Here is a 17,626-nt window from a genome sequence, read left to right as displayed (position 1 = left end):
TAAATATCACGCCCCAATATATTCTGAGGCCTCGTCCCTACTATTTACAACATTTACAACAACAGCCAGACGTAATCCGGCTAAGAAGCAACACTTTTCAGAGGTGGAGATTGAAACCCTGGTATCTCAGTTTAATTTGTAGTAAAAACTGGTATTAGGCTGTAGGAAGAATGCGGAATAGAAAGAGAATGCTGCTCTTGCTCATGCTCCACACTGACTTGAAAACTTGCGTACACGAGGTCAGACCAAACGTGAGATATTTTCGCAGCCTAGGCTCACATTCAAATTGATAAATGCCGAGCTTTGCGTAGGAATCGGCCTATGCCCGCCCTACGCCTGTTTTAGGTTTTACGCATGTTTCATAAATAAGGGCCAGTGTACCTGTATTCCCTCTCTGTCTTAAATGCTCAGTTTTTGCGCCTGTCTTTTTAAGCCCCTCTCTTGAAGGATCCCACTCTGCTCTGATTGTTCAGCGTTTCTGGGTCTTCCGCATCTATCATTGCAGCTGGGGAATGACTGTAATGGTACTTTTGCAGCACTTTCTACCTATATGGAGTATAGTTGTGACATTACAGAAGTCCTGAAGTGTCGTTTAAAGGCACAGTTTCTAAATATGGGCTGTGCACTTCTCTGTGGATTCAGCATTTTGATATATCCCTGTATTATATATATAGCACCTCAAACTGCTTCATAATCAAAATCACATGGGAAATCTCACCTTTTTTTACAACAAGTCAGTCAGTCTGTCAGTTTCAAAGTTGTTCTCATAATATCCTGCCACAGGGCCTTCCAGCACCTCACCTCCCCAAAATGAAGTTTTACTGACTCGCATTCATCACATTGTAACCAAGTTGATCACAGGAAGTCCTTCGCTCAGCGTGAATGCACAAAGTCATCACTTCAGTTGGCTCATAGCTGCATGTAGTATATGAGAGGCATCCATTCACATTAGCACCCCACCCACTTATACCACATCACTCACACTTTCTCTGGGTTACTCCATATTGATAATGGATTCCTGTCTTACCGTAAGCATTAGAGTGTGAGTGTGTGTGTGTGTGTGTGTGTGTGTGTGTGTGTGTGTGTGTGTGTGTGTGTGTGTGTGTGTGTGTGTGTGTGTGTTTGTGTGTGTTTGTGTGTGTGCGTGTATACCCAAGTACCTAGTAAAGCAATGTTTTCCCAAACATCCTGCCTTATTGTCTGGATATTTGGATGTCAGTCACAAGTGTTTTGATTTTAATATTTGGATGTCACTAGGACTCCACACATGAATACTAGGCATGGGGGGGAAAAAATTGATACAGCATGGTATCGCAATATTTTCTGTGGTAATACCGTATTGACACACAGAGGCCAAATATCAATCTATTCTTATACACGTGTTCAATTTATCTGCTTGACAATCAAATTTTACAGCAATAAAATGAGATGAACAAAACAAAGAAATATATCTTTATAAACAAAACAGATGCTGACAAAGTTTCCTTTAGGAGACATGATTTGAAATTGGAAAAAATTTGAGGTTGAAGTACTACATTGCAATATATCGCAGAATATTGTAATATGTTTAAAATTGCAATTATATTGTGATCTAAGTATCGTGTTGATATTGTATCATGAGGCCTCTGGTGATTCCCCCCCTTAAAAAATACATGCTAGCACAGATGCAAACATAACCTAGTAAATACAAATAAACAAGCCTGAAACATGACACAATCTCTGGCCAGTTATTGAGTGTACAGTGTGCTACAGACGGACGCACAGAAGTACACAGACTAACAATTTAATTTTGAGATTGAAGGTTACAGTAGAAGGCATTTTTATCTGTTAGATGCAAACATACAGATACAGAATGCAAGAAAGTTATGCAGAGTGAAACAAAAATCCTACACATGCATTGAAAAAGGCATACTGTAGGAGCAAAGAGTACAGAGCAAAATACACAAAGCAAAACAAATCATGTTCACCAATTATAAAAAAGAATAAATACCCGAAGTTAGGCTTTCTAAAGATAACGTGTTAGGGCCAATGCTCCGAGCCATCCAGTGCTTTTCATATAACACATGTAATCAGAGTTAAGATTTGTATGCATAATTGCCAATAAGTCAAGTGAATTATCAATTTGTAATTGGGATCCACCAAGGCTGAGGCCATGTAAAGCAGTCAGAGTGAAGCAAGGATCTTGATTTAACAATCAACTCCAGTCGGAGATTTGTGTGGTTATGCTGGTAACGGCAGCTTGATATCACTTGACTTCTTGCGGTTTCCTCTGTAGCTACAAAAGGCATTGTAGTGTTTTTTTTGGTTTTTTTTTCTTCTCATTTGCTCTAGTACTCTCCAAGACCTGTAAACAGACATGGTGTGTAAAATCATCACACTTTCCCTTGAAGGAGCCACACCATGCCTTTAGAGGCTATCCGGTTACCCCAAGTATTTATGTAATATAGATTTGATGTTTCCTGGTGCTCTGGTCTGAAAATATCTCGCCAAAGAACTGCAGTAAACTAGAGTTGGTTAATACTGGCACATTTACAAAAATATTGTTTCATGTGCATTGTCTTAATAAAGAAAATAAATAAAAGGTAATAGCAGCAAACTGTTCTGAGGGTGACTCTATTTTCATTGCTCTTACTTGCTGTGAGCTTTGAGAATCTAGGCAAGGAGCAACAGAATAAAATTGAGCAGTGTAGAGTAAGCAAGGAACAGAAAAAATAAAATGCAACAGAATGAACAGGACCAGTAACACTGTTGTTTTGGCTGATGTTGATGTTACTCCTCAGGCGCTTGAAGAGAAAAAGAGAAAGATACACAAATCAAATAAAGAGAAACAGATAAAGACATTGGAAGCAATGGTAACAACCCTTACAGAAAATAAGAGCCAAATAACAGCAAACTCAAACTCTTGTAGGAAGAAAAAATCAGAGAAGAGGCAGATACAGAAAGAAGGGTAGAAACAAAGGCCTGGGACAGTGAAAAGAGCACTGAACAAACACTCCACTCCAGCTTTCAGAGGGAGGCGTGCAGGAAAGGAAGGAAAGGGATAGAGCGGGGTTAATAAGACAAAAAGGCTACAAAGTAAAACAGAAGCTCAGAACAGGAAGAGCAGCGAAAGCAACAGCAGTCAAAAACATATGCCAGCAGCTTAAGCACTGGCAGCTATACCATGCTGGGCACACCAGGAAAGATGTTTGAAATTAGCAAAACACCAGTCAGAGATTGTTTACGGAAGTCAAAAAGGCTGAGCTGTCTCTGCACAACACCTTTATGCTTTATATGCTCCAGAGAACAATATTGGCTCTGCATAACTGGCAGAGAGTCAAATGCTCAAAGCAGCATCAGATACAGTTCAGGAAGGTGGGACCCAAGACAAAAAACAAGAAATCTAAAAAAAAACATGCCTGTGGCATATATACTTGATACATGTTTCCAGTGAGCCAATTCTAAGCATCTATTTGTATTTATGCAAACCTGTTTGTTATCCATGATAGATATGCACACTCAGCTGTCTCCACTGCCCATAGCTTTTAAAATGGTAAGAACTGAACAGGCACAGAGATACCATCACCAATGATTAAGGTGTGCCCCATACTGTGTGTGTGTGTGTGTGTGTGTGTGTGTGTGTGTGTGTGTGTGTGTGTGTGATGTGTGAGATAGATTTCTTAATTTTTTCACTTTTATTTCCTGTTATCCTTTCTGCTCTGTCTCTCATAGCACATACTGCCAAGTGCCATTTGGTGTCATATAATATATTATATGCTTAAGGCTGGACACTTTCTTAACGAATACCCAGAAGGCCCATGTGGTCTGTCTAACAGCACAGCATTGTGATTCTCGAAGTGTTACAGCGAGAACACAAACCACCTGATCAATATAACGATCTGGGGATCAGAAACCAAACATGGCAAAGCCCTCTAAAAACCTTGAGAAGGTAAATTATTAACAGATAAGCCAACATTTAAAATATTTGGATTTCCAAAGCAAACACACTCTAAATATTTATTTTGAATCTTCAGTTTTGGCTCATTGGTTGACTAACTCAATATGCATATTTTTCTGATTTTTGGTTTGTTTGCCTGCACAATCTGGCACATCTCTCCAACCATACAATACTTTGCACTGTAAAAACAACTAAGCATAGCTAATTGTGTATTAATTAGAGAAATTTTAACTGAAGGGACATGAAAGAGAAGTGAAACTGGGTGAAGTAGAGAAAAAGAGAAGAGAAGGAAGTCTCCAAAGGGTGAGTGATTTCTGAGGGTGGAAGGCAAAGTGACATTTGTCATTGGGTGTTGCATGAAAACAGGAGAGTAAGATCAGAAAAGGCCGCTGTCCTCTATTCCACCTCACACACATACATGCAAATGTAACACACACAACGTCTTAATCAAGAGGAATGGGATCTGCTCTTCAAAATGCTATTACACTATTAGACAACTACATTATTGCTCTGATCCCTCCGTTTTAACAGTGTGAAGTTTAGTGTGTGTGTACTTGAATGTATGTGTATGAAACAGAGAACCTTAATGATTAAAAGGGATTGTTGCACCTAAATGTCAGCCTGTAACAGTTTTAATTGGCTAAATGAGCTTCTGAGGTGATGGATGATGATAATTGTCTTGCTTCATTTGCTTGTTTCTCGTCCCAATACACACAAGCGTGTACAAATGAGCCGTACAGTGCTCCAGTGATCAGATCTAGATTTTCACTGTGTGGTATTGGCCATGGTGGTATGCAGACACAAACATAGGTGTACATCAAGAAACACATTGCCTACCAGTCCCTCCAAAGCTGTGTGTGTGTGTGTGTGTGTGTGTGTGTGTGTGTGTGTGTGTGTGTGTGTGTGTGTGTGTGTGTGTGTGTGTGTGTGTGTGAATATATCCTGTCGAGTGTTAACGTCCTGATGCGCTTGCTGTTGTTCTGCAAATCCAATTTACCACAGACTGGCTGTCTGCAAACCATAATCATACAGGTTCACAGCCAGCAAATCATTATCTACACATAGCTAATAAAGGCTGCAGTTAAGAGACCATAATACAGGTATTATGTGTACACAGGACCCCAGGTAGCAACCCAATACTTTTGCAAACAAACAGCCAGGGCCCTCTGTGTGGCTGCCACAGACTGCACCGTCTTCTATGAATAGAACTCAATTATTTATTACACCGTGAATAGTAAACACTAGAGCAAGTGAGATGGGATGACAGCGGACAGCCTCATTTTCTATAAATCATCATTGCTATGAGACAGAAAACACAAAGTCATTAACTGCAAACTCTTCTTCAAATCGACTGGATGTTTGATGAAGTACGGCCAAATGAAACCAATCTGATGCTGGTGTTTCCTCCTTTATTCATTACAATCGTAGTCTTGCGTAGACAGATCTCCACGGTGCTGTGTCAGCGTTGGAAAAGGGTCCGGCTAAACGCATTATCATTCTGGCATAGGGGGTAAAACCGCTCTGGCTTACTTGTATTTTTTTCAACCAATCACAATCCTCTTCGGTGGCGATAAGCCCAGGATGCAGTGAACATGCACTTGCAAAATAGATACATAGAGGGGAGGAGAATTCTGTCTGAAATAGGCGGCCAATGGCAGGCTAATACCTACAGTCTACATCCGGTGAGTCAAACTATTACAATCCCAAATGGTGTGCGTGCGTGCGTGCATGCGTGTGTGCGTGCGTGCGTGCACGTGCGTGTGTGCGTTTGCATACGCATGTTTTTTAATGGACAGGGGGCTTCACAGCCACTTAAGAAGGAAATGATGATGGTATGCTCTAGCAAGCAGCTGAGTTTTCTGAAATGACACTGATGTATTACTAATGAGAAACAGTATTGGAGTTTTGAAAAATCCTCTGAAGTGGCAGTTACTGGAATCATGCTAGAAGCTCTTCTATGCTATTCAACTTCTTTACATAGTACACAGCCCTATCTGATTATGTGTTATAAACTGTCCTCATTTTTCTCTAGAAGGAAACCTGTAATGACAAATTATCAATCTCAAGCCTGAATCATTTGACATATGCTTCCCGATTCAGCTCCTATGTTTCTTTCCTCTGTGTCTATTAAGTACAGACAAACATGTAAAAAAAAAACGTATTTTTCTTTGGATGAGCTTTTTTTATCCCTTTCTGTGACAATAATGCAAAGTATGTTTGATGCAAACTGCCCTTTATCCTTCACTACAAATGAGAAGAAGAGAACTGTGATATTATATTTTTATGAAACATCAAGACACATTTGGGTATTATCAGAAGTTAACATTGGTGGTAATTTCCTCTGGAGTTAATTTCCTCTGGAGTTGCTATATTAGTGCCTCTGGCTTTGTTAATGGACATAAAGACTTCAATGCCACTTACAAACGAAATGCCACTGACATTCTGCCCTAGGAAGCTACAAAGCACTACAGAATGAAATTACAGTGGTGTGACCATATGCTTGATCAAGCTGTAGATCACTGCTGTGTGAGAGACATTTTGTGATTCTAATGAGGCACAGAAGAATACGAAACTATCCAAAACGCGATTAAACTGTGAAGTTTCATCATGAGGTTAAGTACTAATAGTCTGAATGTTGACCGACCGTTTCATCAGTCACACTGTCTTCAGACTGAAGAAGATGAATGAAGAGGCTGGTAGAGGTAAATGAGGAATTGAGCTAACTGAGAATTCACCCAAAGCACCCACATAACAATTCACACCTAAAACACTGCATCAGAAGCTAGGCGTTTGACCTATTATTATTCTCTAAACTTCTCAAACATGATGGTCCTTTTTTGTTGTTTTGTTGCATAAGATCCTCTCTTTGAGAAACTTTAAGAAATTGGGACATGCACTCCCACAGTGGAAACAGCCATTGGTGTGATTAGGCAATGCAATTACTGATGTGATGGGAAATCTGTGGATCCTTTAAATTGTGTTTCCAGCCAAACTGGGCTCGCACATAGCAGGGCCATTAAAGCAATGATGCATTGCAGCAGCCAGCCGGTGGGTTGAGCGAGTGAAGAGGCTCTCCAGCTGCAGTTTCTGTCATTATGGCAACGCTCCACACCTCATCGCACCGCAGAGCACTTATTCCAACACAACAGGGGAAGAGCATCAGCATTTTATCAACTGTGTGTACCACCGCAGAGAGTGTCAAGAGTCACACAGGAGGAGAAAATGGGCTGATAGACGGCAATAGAGGAGGGAGTCGCAGAGGGCTTATGGTAGCTCGTTGATGACGCTCCAGTGTTCATTCTCTTTCCTCTCTCTCTCTCTTTTTCTCTCTATCTCTGCTTCTCTCCCAGAGCTCTGTAGTTCCTTGTATCCTCCTGACACTGAGGATTATGAGAATCTACGCTACGTAACTACACTAAACTTCCAGGGGAGAAGGTCAAGGGGGGGGCTAGACAAACAAGAAAGTCCATCTTCTTTCCATGTGACGCACATACCCTTTATCCATTATTTCATCCATTCAGTCCACCCTTTACTTTTATACAACCCCACATGCACCTCCCACTCTGAGTTCTTGTGTAAAATCAATTGAAAATCAGCAATATAAATGCAGTCAAAGTATTGTTTCAGGCCAAGGTTACTCTATGTTTATGTCCCTAAAAAGACTCAATTTGCATCTTACTCACTTGGTTTAACACTTACTGTAACATATTGCCTATCATCTTAAAAAGGTAAGTAAACTATTTCAAAAATAAAAATTGAGTTCATTTTCTGTTTACTCTCAACTAATGTACATTCAGGCTTTAACTTTCAATCCTTAATTGCTGCTTAAAATCAGGTGTCCTTTAAAAAAAACAGGATTTATTGGGTACAGTTTTCAATTTATTAGAAAGAATATTCCCAGCGTAAGATAGATTTGGTGAGGTGGGGATAGGGTCATTTCTTTACAACACTCTGTATTCTTGACTCAGTCAAAAGTCTCGCCTACAGCATGTACAAAATGCAGAAGCTCTGATTCTTACTGGAAAGCTCACAACAGTTTTATCTGACTATATCAACTCTCCAAAGCAGCATATCACAATGAAAGGCAGCAACAAGATACATAGACATAGACTACTTACCAAACCATCTCCCATGTTGCTTGCATACACAATTAAAAAGGCAAAACTAGTCATTAGCAAAAGCAATACTTTTAGTAATCTATTAGTTATAGTAGTAATAAATATAGCAGTACCTTGATTAACAAAGCACCTCTGGTTGTAGTAGCATCTAGCATTCTAATGCTAGCAGTCCTAGTAGAATCATAAGAGTAGTAGTCAAAGTAACAGAGCAGTAGTAAGAAGAATAGCAGTATTTCCTCTTCTTTCATACATCAAACAGTGTTCTCCACCTGCTCCTCTCATCTTCCTTTTGGTCTCAGTTTGAATAATGCAGAGCTGAGGTGCGTGGTGTTGGACTTTCCTGTGGAGCTGAGGCCAGGGTAGCAGCTGTCCCTATCAAGACTCTCCTCAGAGCTGTCACAGCCTGTCTGCTCCTCGGCTAATCACTTCCTACAGGCCTGCAGCATGGGACCGCCGTCGCTAATGTCGTCACTTACTGGGCCGAGAGAAGCTCTCAGGATGAGTGTGATGTAGTTTCATATGGTGGTGTGTGTGTATGTGTGTGTGTGTGTGTGTGTGTGTGTGTGTGTTTGTGTGTAAGGGGTTAGTGGTGTGCAGGTGTGTTTAGCTAGCAGCTCAACGGGTGTGCAAATGCCTCAGGTAGTGCAACATGGGTCACACATTACCACACACAAACACCATCACCATTACCACGGCCCCTTCATTCCCACCTGCCAAAACACATTTACTACACAAGGAGTTAACAATGTGTGTGTAACAAGCTAATGTCACAGTGTGTAACACACCAGCACACATGGTCATATAAAAATTTGTAATGACATACTTTACTCTGCATGTTCAGCAGAGGTAAAATAAAGCTTGGGAAAGAATACTGTACATCCTGAGCCCAAGAAATTTGATTTTCCTATCCTCTCACCAGACTTTTGCTTTTTTGCCACACAGACAATGTTGTGTTGTTCAATGGTTCTGTTGCAGTAGGCTTTGACAAGCCCTGAGGTGAATACCACAGAACCAACTGTCAACAGTGATGATTAATTGTCAGTCACACCAGCCATGCAACAAAATGGTAAATACATTTGCCATCTGGGGTTTTAGAAGCTGAATTTGAATAGCCATAAACAGAACAAAGATTGATAGGTCCAATCAGAAGAGTGTAAAATCCAGGGCAAAAGAAAGCTAGCTAAATGAGTATTTAAAGACATAAAGGTGGTTCAGGCTTTGCGCAATAAAAAACATGAAACTCAAGTGGAAGTTGGCAAAGTTGTGTTGGAACTGGAAAGTGAACTACTGTTATTGTGCCCTTAAGCAATTTTCCCAAAACATATATGGCTCCCTTATAGAGCAGTCCCTCCAGGATTTCGCGCCATTTTTTTTTTAGATTGTTGCAGCCCAAAATGCCAGATTTTGTTGGAGCTTTTGTAAAAAAATGCATTAAAAGTTGCAATGCATTTTGTATCTTTGTTGCAATAAAGTTGCGGGAGATAGAGAAAGTTGCAAAAAAAGCTGTGATTTTTTCTGTAAAGCTCTGGAAAAATTAAAAAGGAAACTTGTTTCGGGGAGAATAAAATTACTCTGTGCTGATTTTTCCTAGTAACCTTACCAATAAGGCTCAGGATTCTGCAAATGTTGGTATAATAGGAAAATAGCTGGTGGATTTAAGACAAACAATTATTATTAATTGAAGGAATCAAATTTGTCAGTGTTTGATCTTTACGTTGTTAGTTAATTTCCCATGATGGCCTGAGACACACATTCATACAGTTTAATAAAGTACGTATTGGACATTAACTTATCATTGCACTTACACTAACGAGCGTAGCTGTCCTCAATTTAGGCCATCCTGTACTTCTCATCTCCTGTTTTTCCTGCATCCACCGTGTGTGTTTGTGTATGCGTGTGTGTCAGTCGCGGTGGGAACTGAGCAGCCCCGCCCGCTGCAGAGAGCCGACAGGATTGAAACAGCAGCCGCGTCAGCGACATCAGAGTGAAAAATCGTTACAGCGTACATTGATGTTAAAATGTGTACAGCTTGGCAGAAGGGTCTAAAATGTTTTGCACGGTCTTTTCCTGTGTGTTTTGTTGGTAAATGTGAGATCTTCGAGTTACACACGTCTCGTCTTCATAGCAGAAACAAGGAAATTAATTTGCCGACGTACGTGTGAAGTCAACCCGTTCTCACTCCTGCTTGGTCATTGGCTCTCAGAGTCACATACTGATACAAAGTCTGGCACGTGGGACTGCTGGGATTGGTTAAAGATGCGGGAAACTCTGGTTATTGGTCAAAGTTGCAGAAAAGTTGCAGTGATTGGTCAAAATTCGAGGCGCACCAAAGTCACAGTGATTGGTTAAATTTGCGCGATCACAACATCGCAAAATCCTGGAGGGACTGATAGAGTCCACAAAACAAAAGATTGTTGTGGTGGGTATGCAGATTCATTTATGCAAAAGTTTGTTTCCAAATGTAGCTTTCCAAGACACACTGATCTCCCTTTTGAATGTGAAGTTTAGCCTAGACTCTTAAAAGATGAGTCGGCTGCTCAGTTGACCTCAACAAACCACCACTGAGGTGCCATTTAACCTCAAACAGCCAGCAGACTGGCTCATGGTTGTACTGGGTAGTTTCCAGGTCTGAATGTGTGTTACTGTGTGAGTGTTATCAGTTGCAAAAGTGAGGCTTTCCTCTCAGTCAATTGTCTCAATAAATGCAGATAAAAAAAAGATTCACAAAAAATGGGCATGAATGTGATACTAAACAGCCTTTACGCTTCTGGGAAGGCTTTCCACAAGATTTTGGAGGATTCCAAAAGAACCACAAGAGCATTAGTGAGGTTGGCCACTGATGTTGCCCTAAGGCCTGGCTCTCAGCTGAAATTCTGATTAATTCTCAAATGTTTGAGTTTTAGGTCAGAGCAAGATGTGGAAACCATTTCTTTAAGGACCTCTCTTTGTGCAAGGGCATTGTCAAATTGGAACAGGAACAGACATTCCCTAAATTTGACCAAAAGCTCAATATTGTCTAAAACTTAGAACACCCAATAGGGCCAAAAGAGGGCCATCAAAAATGAACATCAGACTCACTGGCATACGTTTAATTAAGAGAGGCACGAACCTAAAGAGGCATACAAAAATGCCTGAAATGTAGAATGAAACAGCCAAATATGAAAGTAAATAAACAATCATGGAGATGGGCAGGCAGACATACAGATATCAATATGAAGCGAGACTGGAGGTGTGACGGAGCAGTGAGGCATGTAAAGGTAACTGGTGCCGCCATGCTGCTCCTTGCCCCTGCGGCGCACAGAGCAAATGAAGCTGGAAAGAGGTAGGGCGGGAACCGAGACAAGAAAGAGAAGCCGGGTATGATTGACTGAAGCAAAATGAGACGACATGAAAGGAGAAGAGGGAAAGAAAAGACAAGGATGGTGAGGAAGATGGGGGGAAGGGAAAGACGAGCACACCAAAAGCGTGACAGGCAGATAAACAAGAGACTGAGTGACTACATTTAATCCACTGGGTGACTGCCGCATTTAACAAACTCCCTGCTTGATTCTGTGTGCGTACGCATGCTAAACCTGTGTTCATTTGTGTCTCTGTGTGTGTGCTTTTGCACACCATGTAAGTGTGTGTGCATGGGTGCACACCCTGTCTCTGTGCCTGGTTACCTGCACTTGTGCAAGCTCTTGCCTCTGCGTGGGTGCGTGTAGGCTTCTGTGTGACCGTGTTGAGATACAGGCCCAAAACATCTGCCACTGTGCCCTCGCCTTTGAGCGTGTGCCCTCTAACAAGCTGAATATTTGTCAACGACGCCAGGAAGCAGTTGTTGTTTTCCAGTAAGCAGGAAGAGGTGTGTGTGTGTGTGTGTGTGTGTGTGTGTGTGTGTGTGTGTGGTGTGTGTGTGTGTGTGTGTGTGTGTGTGTGTGTGTGTGTGTGTGTGTGTGTGTGTGTGTGTGAGAGAGAGAGAGGAGAGCCCAACCACCACTTTATTTGGCTGTTAGCGCTACTTCTGGGGGTTATAAGAGCCAAGAGCATCCAGTCGTGTAGCTACTTCATGCAGGCGTAAGCAGAGCTACTGGAGTCAACCAAGCAAATCGCTCGTGTTGCTGTTCTTTTTTTTTTTTTTTTTTTTTTTTACAACTGTTTCCTCTGTAACCATGTGATCATTTGACTTGTGAGATTTATGGGTCTGGCAGTGGTTTTCCCTAAGGTGGTGGTGAAGGCATGGCTCAGTGATTTCTTTCTATCGGTCCTCCCGTCCAGTCATTACAAGGACATTTTGGAATAAGATGAATAAAAGATATTTTTCTGATGTAAAGAATTTTGCAGATAATGCCATAACAACACCATACAATATAACTTGAGTCACATGGAAAACTACAAATTATTTTTTGAAGGATGTTTGCATGTTTTTTATTTATTTAACCTTTGTTTAACCAGGAAGTGTCTGCCCGTAACTGTTTTTACTTGCCAAACATCTGGATGCTTGGGCACTGAAACAAGGCAGCAAAGCCAGTAGTGGCTTAGATTTCCTTCTACTTGAACTGAAAAAATGTTTCCTATGAATATAAAACAGGCTCCACCACATCATATACCAAAAGTGCCAGAATTGTCTGATAAAATGTGAGTTTGATAAGAGGGTGTAGGACACATGGCCTGATACATATAAAGTATACAGACAATATTTAAATACTAATAAAAACCCACACCTACTCAGTACTGAAGATTTTGGTATAAATGTGTTTCGAATTGTAATCATTTTAAGGGCAAATTAAAAGAAATCATTAAAAACCCCTGTCCCTATGAGAAAACTGTTAGAAACGGATATCATGATAGCAGCCATGCTAGATTGATCTCAGTACTGTTGGCAGCTTCTCCAGGTTTATTTTTTGTAGGACTGTATCTGTCTTATGTAACAAGAGCTGAATTAGTGTTTGGAGATTGTAAAATCGAAAACCGCCAACACAAATGTCCAAATATTTGTTGAAATGATTTTACTCTAGTAGTGGTGGGAACTACAGTATATATGACCAAAACAGGGTCCCATAGTATTTTGCAAATAAAGCCATGGCCTACTCGCTACAAAACATACATTTTGAAAAGCAGGGTTTATTCTGCTCTTTGTAATGATATGTCTGGCACTTACCAGTTTGGGTCTCCTCATGAGTTGCACATATAAAATAAAGTTTTGTTTCAATTTTAGAGACCTGTTTTTAGTTTTTTTCCTAATCTTTCATGGCATCTCAAAAATGGCCACTGCTTTTAGTGTGTTACTGTCACTGTATTTTAAAGATCTAGTTTAGGGGTACTAAAACCTGTACTTAACATTTACAGTATTACTTAAAGTCGGTTTTATGTCAGCTAGATCATACACTGTCAAGTCAGAGAATATTGATTATTTTGTTGCATCATATAATCTTATGGAAGCTAATGTAAAAGTCACGATGATCTTTTTTTACTACTGCTCTTGTCAGATACCTCACAGCCAGTGAGCAAAGATGGAGAAACGAAATGAATAGAAAAAGCCAGAAGGAAATGCAAGAAGTTGAAAGGATGGGATGGAGGAAAGCAGACAGGAGGTGGAGTAGAAAATTGCACCAAGATGAGAAAAGGCTCTGATGATTGCTGTGGCTCAGATGTGAGTGAAATTATTAAAATCTGGTTAAATCTTGTGAAATATAAACTAGCCTGCAAGAGTACCGAATGCTGCAACATGCTGTAATCGGTTTAAACCATACACTGCATGGTTTGAACACACTGTGATCAGAACATGAAATGGCTTGCCAGTTGTGTTTGCTGCTAAGGTTTCATCACTTCCAGGGGGAGATAACAACACCGTGGCTTAACCCCAATTACCAGGAGTGTTCTCTAATTGGTTTTGTTCCACAGGGCTCAGACAAAATTTCAGACACTAACTGAGCGTGTAAGTTTGACTCCATGTTTGTGTTTAACCAAGATGATGCAGGCTAACCACAGGTCATGGACAAATGAAACTTTTATAATCTCTGTGTTTGTCATGTAAATAGACTCTGCTGTTTTTTAAAATCATTTGGCCCTGTCCAAGTAAACAAAAAAGCGACAAAACTTCAGGAACTATAGTTCATAGAATCAGGTAGAAGCAGGTCTGATCACACCGTCTGTAGTCTGGGTCACCACACTGAAGTGTTCAATACACCCACATCATTCAAAAGAGAGGTTGTCCTGTGCTAGAAACGCCTATCAACCCCAATGATGTTGTACACACATGACCAGTAAAACAAGTGCGCCTTCTAGCGGTGATTCCAACTTTGTGTGTGCGCAACTGAATATTGACCTGCTGTTTAATAAAAATAAAGGTGTCACTTACGGTAGAAGACGTATTCCGTGTAGCTCGACCAGATCTTGTCCTCTGTGTGCTGGTTGACAAACGAGGCTGTGACTGATGAGTTGCAGGCCACCATTTGGAAACCACACTCCGACAGCATGTCAAAAGACCTCTCCAGGTGCTTGAACTTGAGGTAAAACCGAGAGGTATACCGATCCGGGGTTCTGTCCGGGTCCCGGCTTTCATTCAGGGTCTCCCCAAAAACTTCTTTGGCAAGGGCCACCCGCCCACATATCAGTATCCGAGGCACCCTCCTGAACTTGGCGTCGGTCTGACTCTCTCGGCCCATGGTGCACGAACCCCGGTACCCCACCGTGATGAAGCCGCTCTTTCTGTCCGCGGGGACGAGAGAGGGCGGCGGACACTGTCGGTGGTCGCTGCCCTGGGACCCATCTTCATAGTCGCTGTGGAAGTAGTCGTCCGGGCTGTGCTTGATATCATCAGGGGTCAGGAGCTTCACTAAGTCAGGTAACTGGAAGTACTCCGCCTCTTTCTTGAGCCTCCCTTTCTCCGGGAAGTGGTCCGGGAGGACGACTTGCTTGTCTCGGAGGTAGTCCAACACATATCGGAATAAAAACCCGTCCCTGTCAATGAAATAACGGCCCTTGGGGTCTCTCGCCAAGTCATTAGATGCATCTTTTTTGGAGGAGAAGAGCTTACCGAGTAATGAATTCGGGGTGCCCACCAAAGTCGAGTGACGGGTGTAATAAACCTGCCCCCCGACGTTTAATTCAACAACATCTGGGAAACTGTTCTGAACTGATGCTTGGTCTTTGGGGTTAGTCCTACAGTTTCCACTCAGCGCCATTGTTTCCGTCATGGACAGCTACAAACAGGCTACACCTATACAGCAAGTCTCAAAAAAGAAGAAAAAACGACGGATCAGGATGTTAAAAGTTGCTAAGCTGTGACTTTGGTTATTATGTGTGGACGCAGGGCCTCCAACTTCATCCGACAGAAATCTGAATAAGCATTTCTCATCGATCCATGGCCATTATCACCCACCAGTCTGTAGCAGTTGCCGAGAATGGGGGGAGGATTGCAGTCCGGGGCGTCCCTTCGTGATTGTTAAATTGAAAGAAGGCTGAGACGGGCGACTTGAAGGAGGAAAGAATCAGTGCTGCGAGCAAAAAATGTATCCGGGCGCATCAAAGCCTTGCATCAGTGGCTAATGTAAGAGCATTACATGGGGTGGTGGGGTGGACCGGTGGTTATGAAGGATGGAGGCTGTTCAATGCCTATAGCACCGAATGAAAAAAGAAAAAAAACTTGTCTTGCTTACCTATTTGCTGCTAGAAGTATTATCCAAGAAATATCAATCCTTCTGCACACACAACCACATATTACGCAGTACTAAACGAAAAAAGTCCCACAACTTATATTAGGATATAGTCCAACCAAGAGAAGGTGCTGATGTGGTGTCACTTTCTCTCCAACTTCCCTTTAACATCGACCGATTTTCCGGGCACTGCAGACCAGTGGGAGAAGACAGAATCCCTTTCAGTGGCGAGAAACTTCGCAGAGATTGTACACGCAAACCTCGGGGAGTCCTGTAACGGTTTTGTCTGTAGCCTCTCGCTACAAATATGTCGCCTGATCCGGACTGAATTAAACTAAGTCTCCTCCTCGAAAAAGATCTTATTTTCGGTCATATAGAGGTAAAAAATATCTCAAATTTGGTTGTTCTCTTTTCCAGAGTAGCGGAGAGGAAGGAACAGCTGCAGCTGGCTGCTTTTACCGGGAGCTGTCCGCGGTGCTGAAACGAGCATTTCAGCCCCCTCTTCTCACCCTCCGTTCCACATTCCCGCACCGCCTCCCCTCTCCTACAGAGCTGGGTGGCACACACACACACACACACACACACACACACACACACACACACACACACACACACACACACACACACACACACACACACACACACACAGGCAGGCTTACGGGGCGATTCTAGGCTCGCTGGGTGGGAAAAACAAAAGTCTCTTAATAATCACCATGAACCATTGAACCGAAATCAGTCCTATTGTCAGAAAAGCCCTATATTCATACATATCACGTGTCGGTATATAATTATATCTAATGTAATATTACCCCCTCACTACATGCACATGTGGAGTTGTCAAAGGTTTAATAACTACATGCTACTGTGTAAAAATAAAGTTCTAGGCTTTCACAGCAATTCCAGCACCTAATTAAGGAATTGCTGCATCCATCATTTTGGCATTATTATAATAAGCTAAATGCTCACTATGCTGCAATTTGACCCCCAGCTTGAATCCATTTGCATGACATTTAGTTTATGTAAATACAAGACCTACGTTGGTTTCCACGGTACAGAGTGTGAGTATTGCTCCCAGTTTTGCATTTGACTGCAACATACTTCAATTTTGGAGCCATTTTACCTTCTCTTAACGAAAAAAACATTTCAAGACCCAGATAAATGTCTGTAACTGGCACTGAGTTATGTGACGTTTTTGTCTTTTTAACATGAGCAACAGCGCCTCCCTCTGTTTGTATTGTGACAAGCCCAGACTGGACAGATCCTCACACAGAAAAGTGATATTAGTGTGCAATATTTGTCTTATTAAAAAAAAATATATATATGTATACGTGTGTGTGTATATATTAGTGACTAGATAAACATGACTTATCAGGTAGAGTTTACATGCATTAGATTTTTACATAATTCACTTTGTGATCGATCAAAAATAAGGCAACTAGCATAGTAGTAGTGTAATCTTTCACAAACATACACCATCTACTCCAGCTGTATGGCCAAAGCAGGGCTTGTATTAAATAAAAAATATTGTGCAGGTGAAAGTATAACATATACACAGTCTGCTGTATCACAGAAAGCCTACTTTGTACTCAACAATGTTCATATTTTGGCTTCTGATTGTATGATGCTTTCATTTTCCTTTTGCTGTCATCAGTCCACTTTTACCCATCCTTGCCTCGAGCAAAACTGCATTTGTGAGCATTCCTTCACTTAAATATGGTCTGCCTCTGAGGACATGAATATGATTTTAGTCTGTTTAGCCTTCTATTAACTGTAGTTTACAAAGGCAGAGCTGCTGAGGCAGTTGCTTTCATAGCATATGTACAAGAATCAGTAGAAGCTTTTTCTTGCTCTAAGGCACTTCAGCAATATTGGGCATCACCTGTAGCCTCTTAAGCAGCCCTACCTGTATGAGCCCTTAATTATTAACAATAATA

At 41.4% G+C, this 17,626-nt stretch overlaps 1 protein-coding gene across 1 annotated transcript in view; it reads right to left on the bottom strand.

The window, feature by feature from the left end:
- The window catches only part of kctd16b (potassium channel tetramerization domain containing 16b), a 76,215-nt gene extending 59,800 nt beyond the window's left edge, over positions 1–16,415 (bottom strand). The window contains exon 1 of the mRNA XM_032533553.1: positions 14,396–16,415. Coding sequence (XP_032389444.1) covers positions 14,396–15,233 — 838 coding nt within the window. The 5' untranslated portion in view covers positions 15,234–16,415. The remainder of the gene's footprint in view (positions 1–14,395) is intronic.
- Between the last annotated feature and the right edge of the window lie 1,211 nt (positions 16,416–17,626).

Source organism: Etheostoma spectabile, chromosome 13, assembly GCF_008692095.1.
Source record: "Etheostoma spectabile isolate EspeVRDwgs_2016 chromosome 13, UIUC_Espe_1.0, whole genome shotgun sequence".
NCBI classification, from domain to species: domain Eukaryota; kingdom Metazoa; phylum Chordata; class Actinopteri; order Perciformes; family Percidae; genus Etheostoma; species Etheostoma spectabile.
This window is presented reverse-complemented; position numbering and strand designations above follow the sequence as displayed.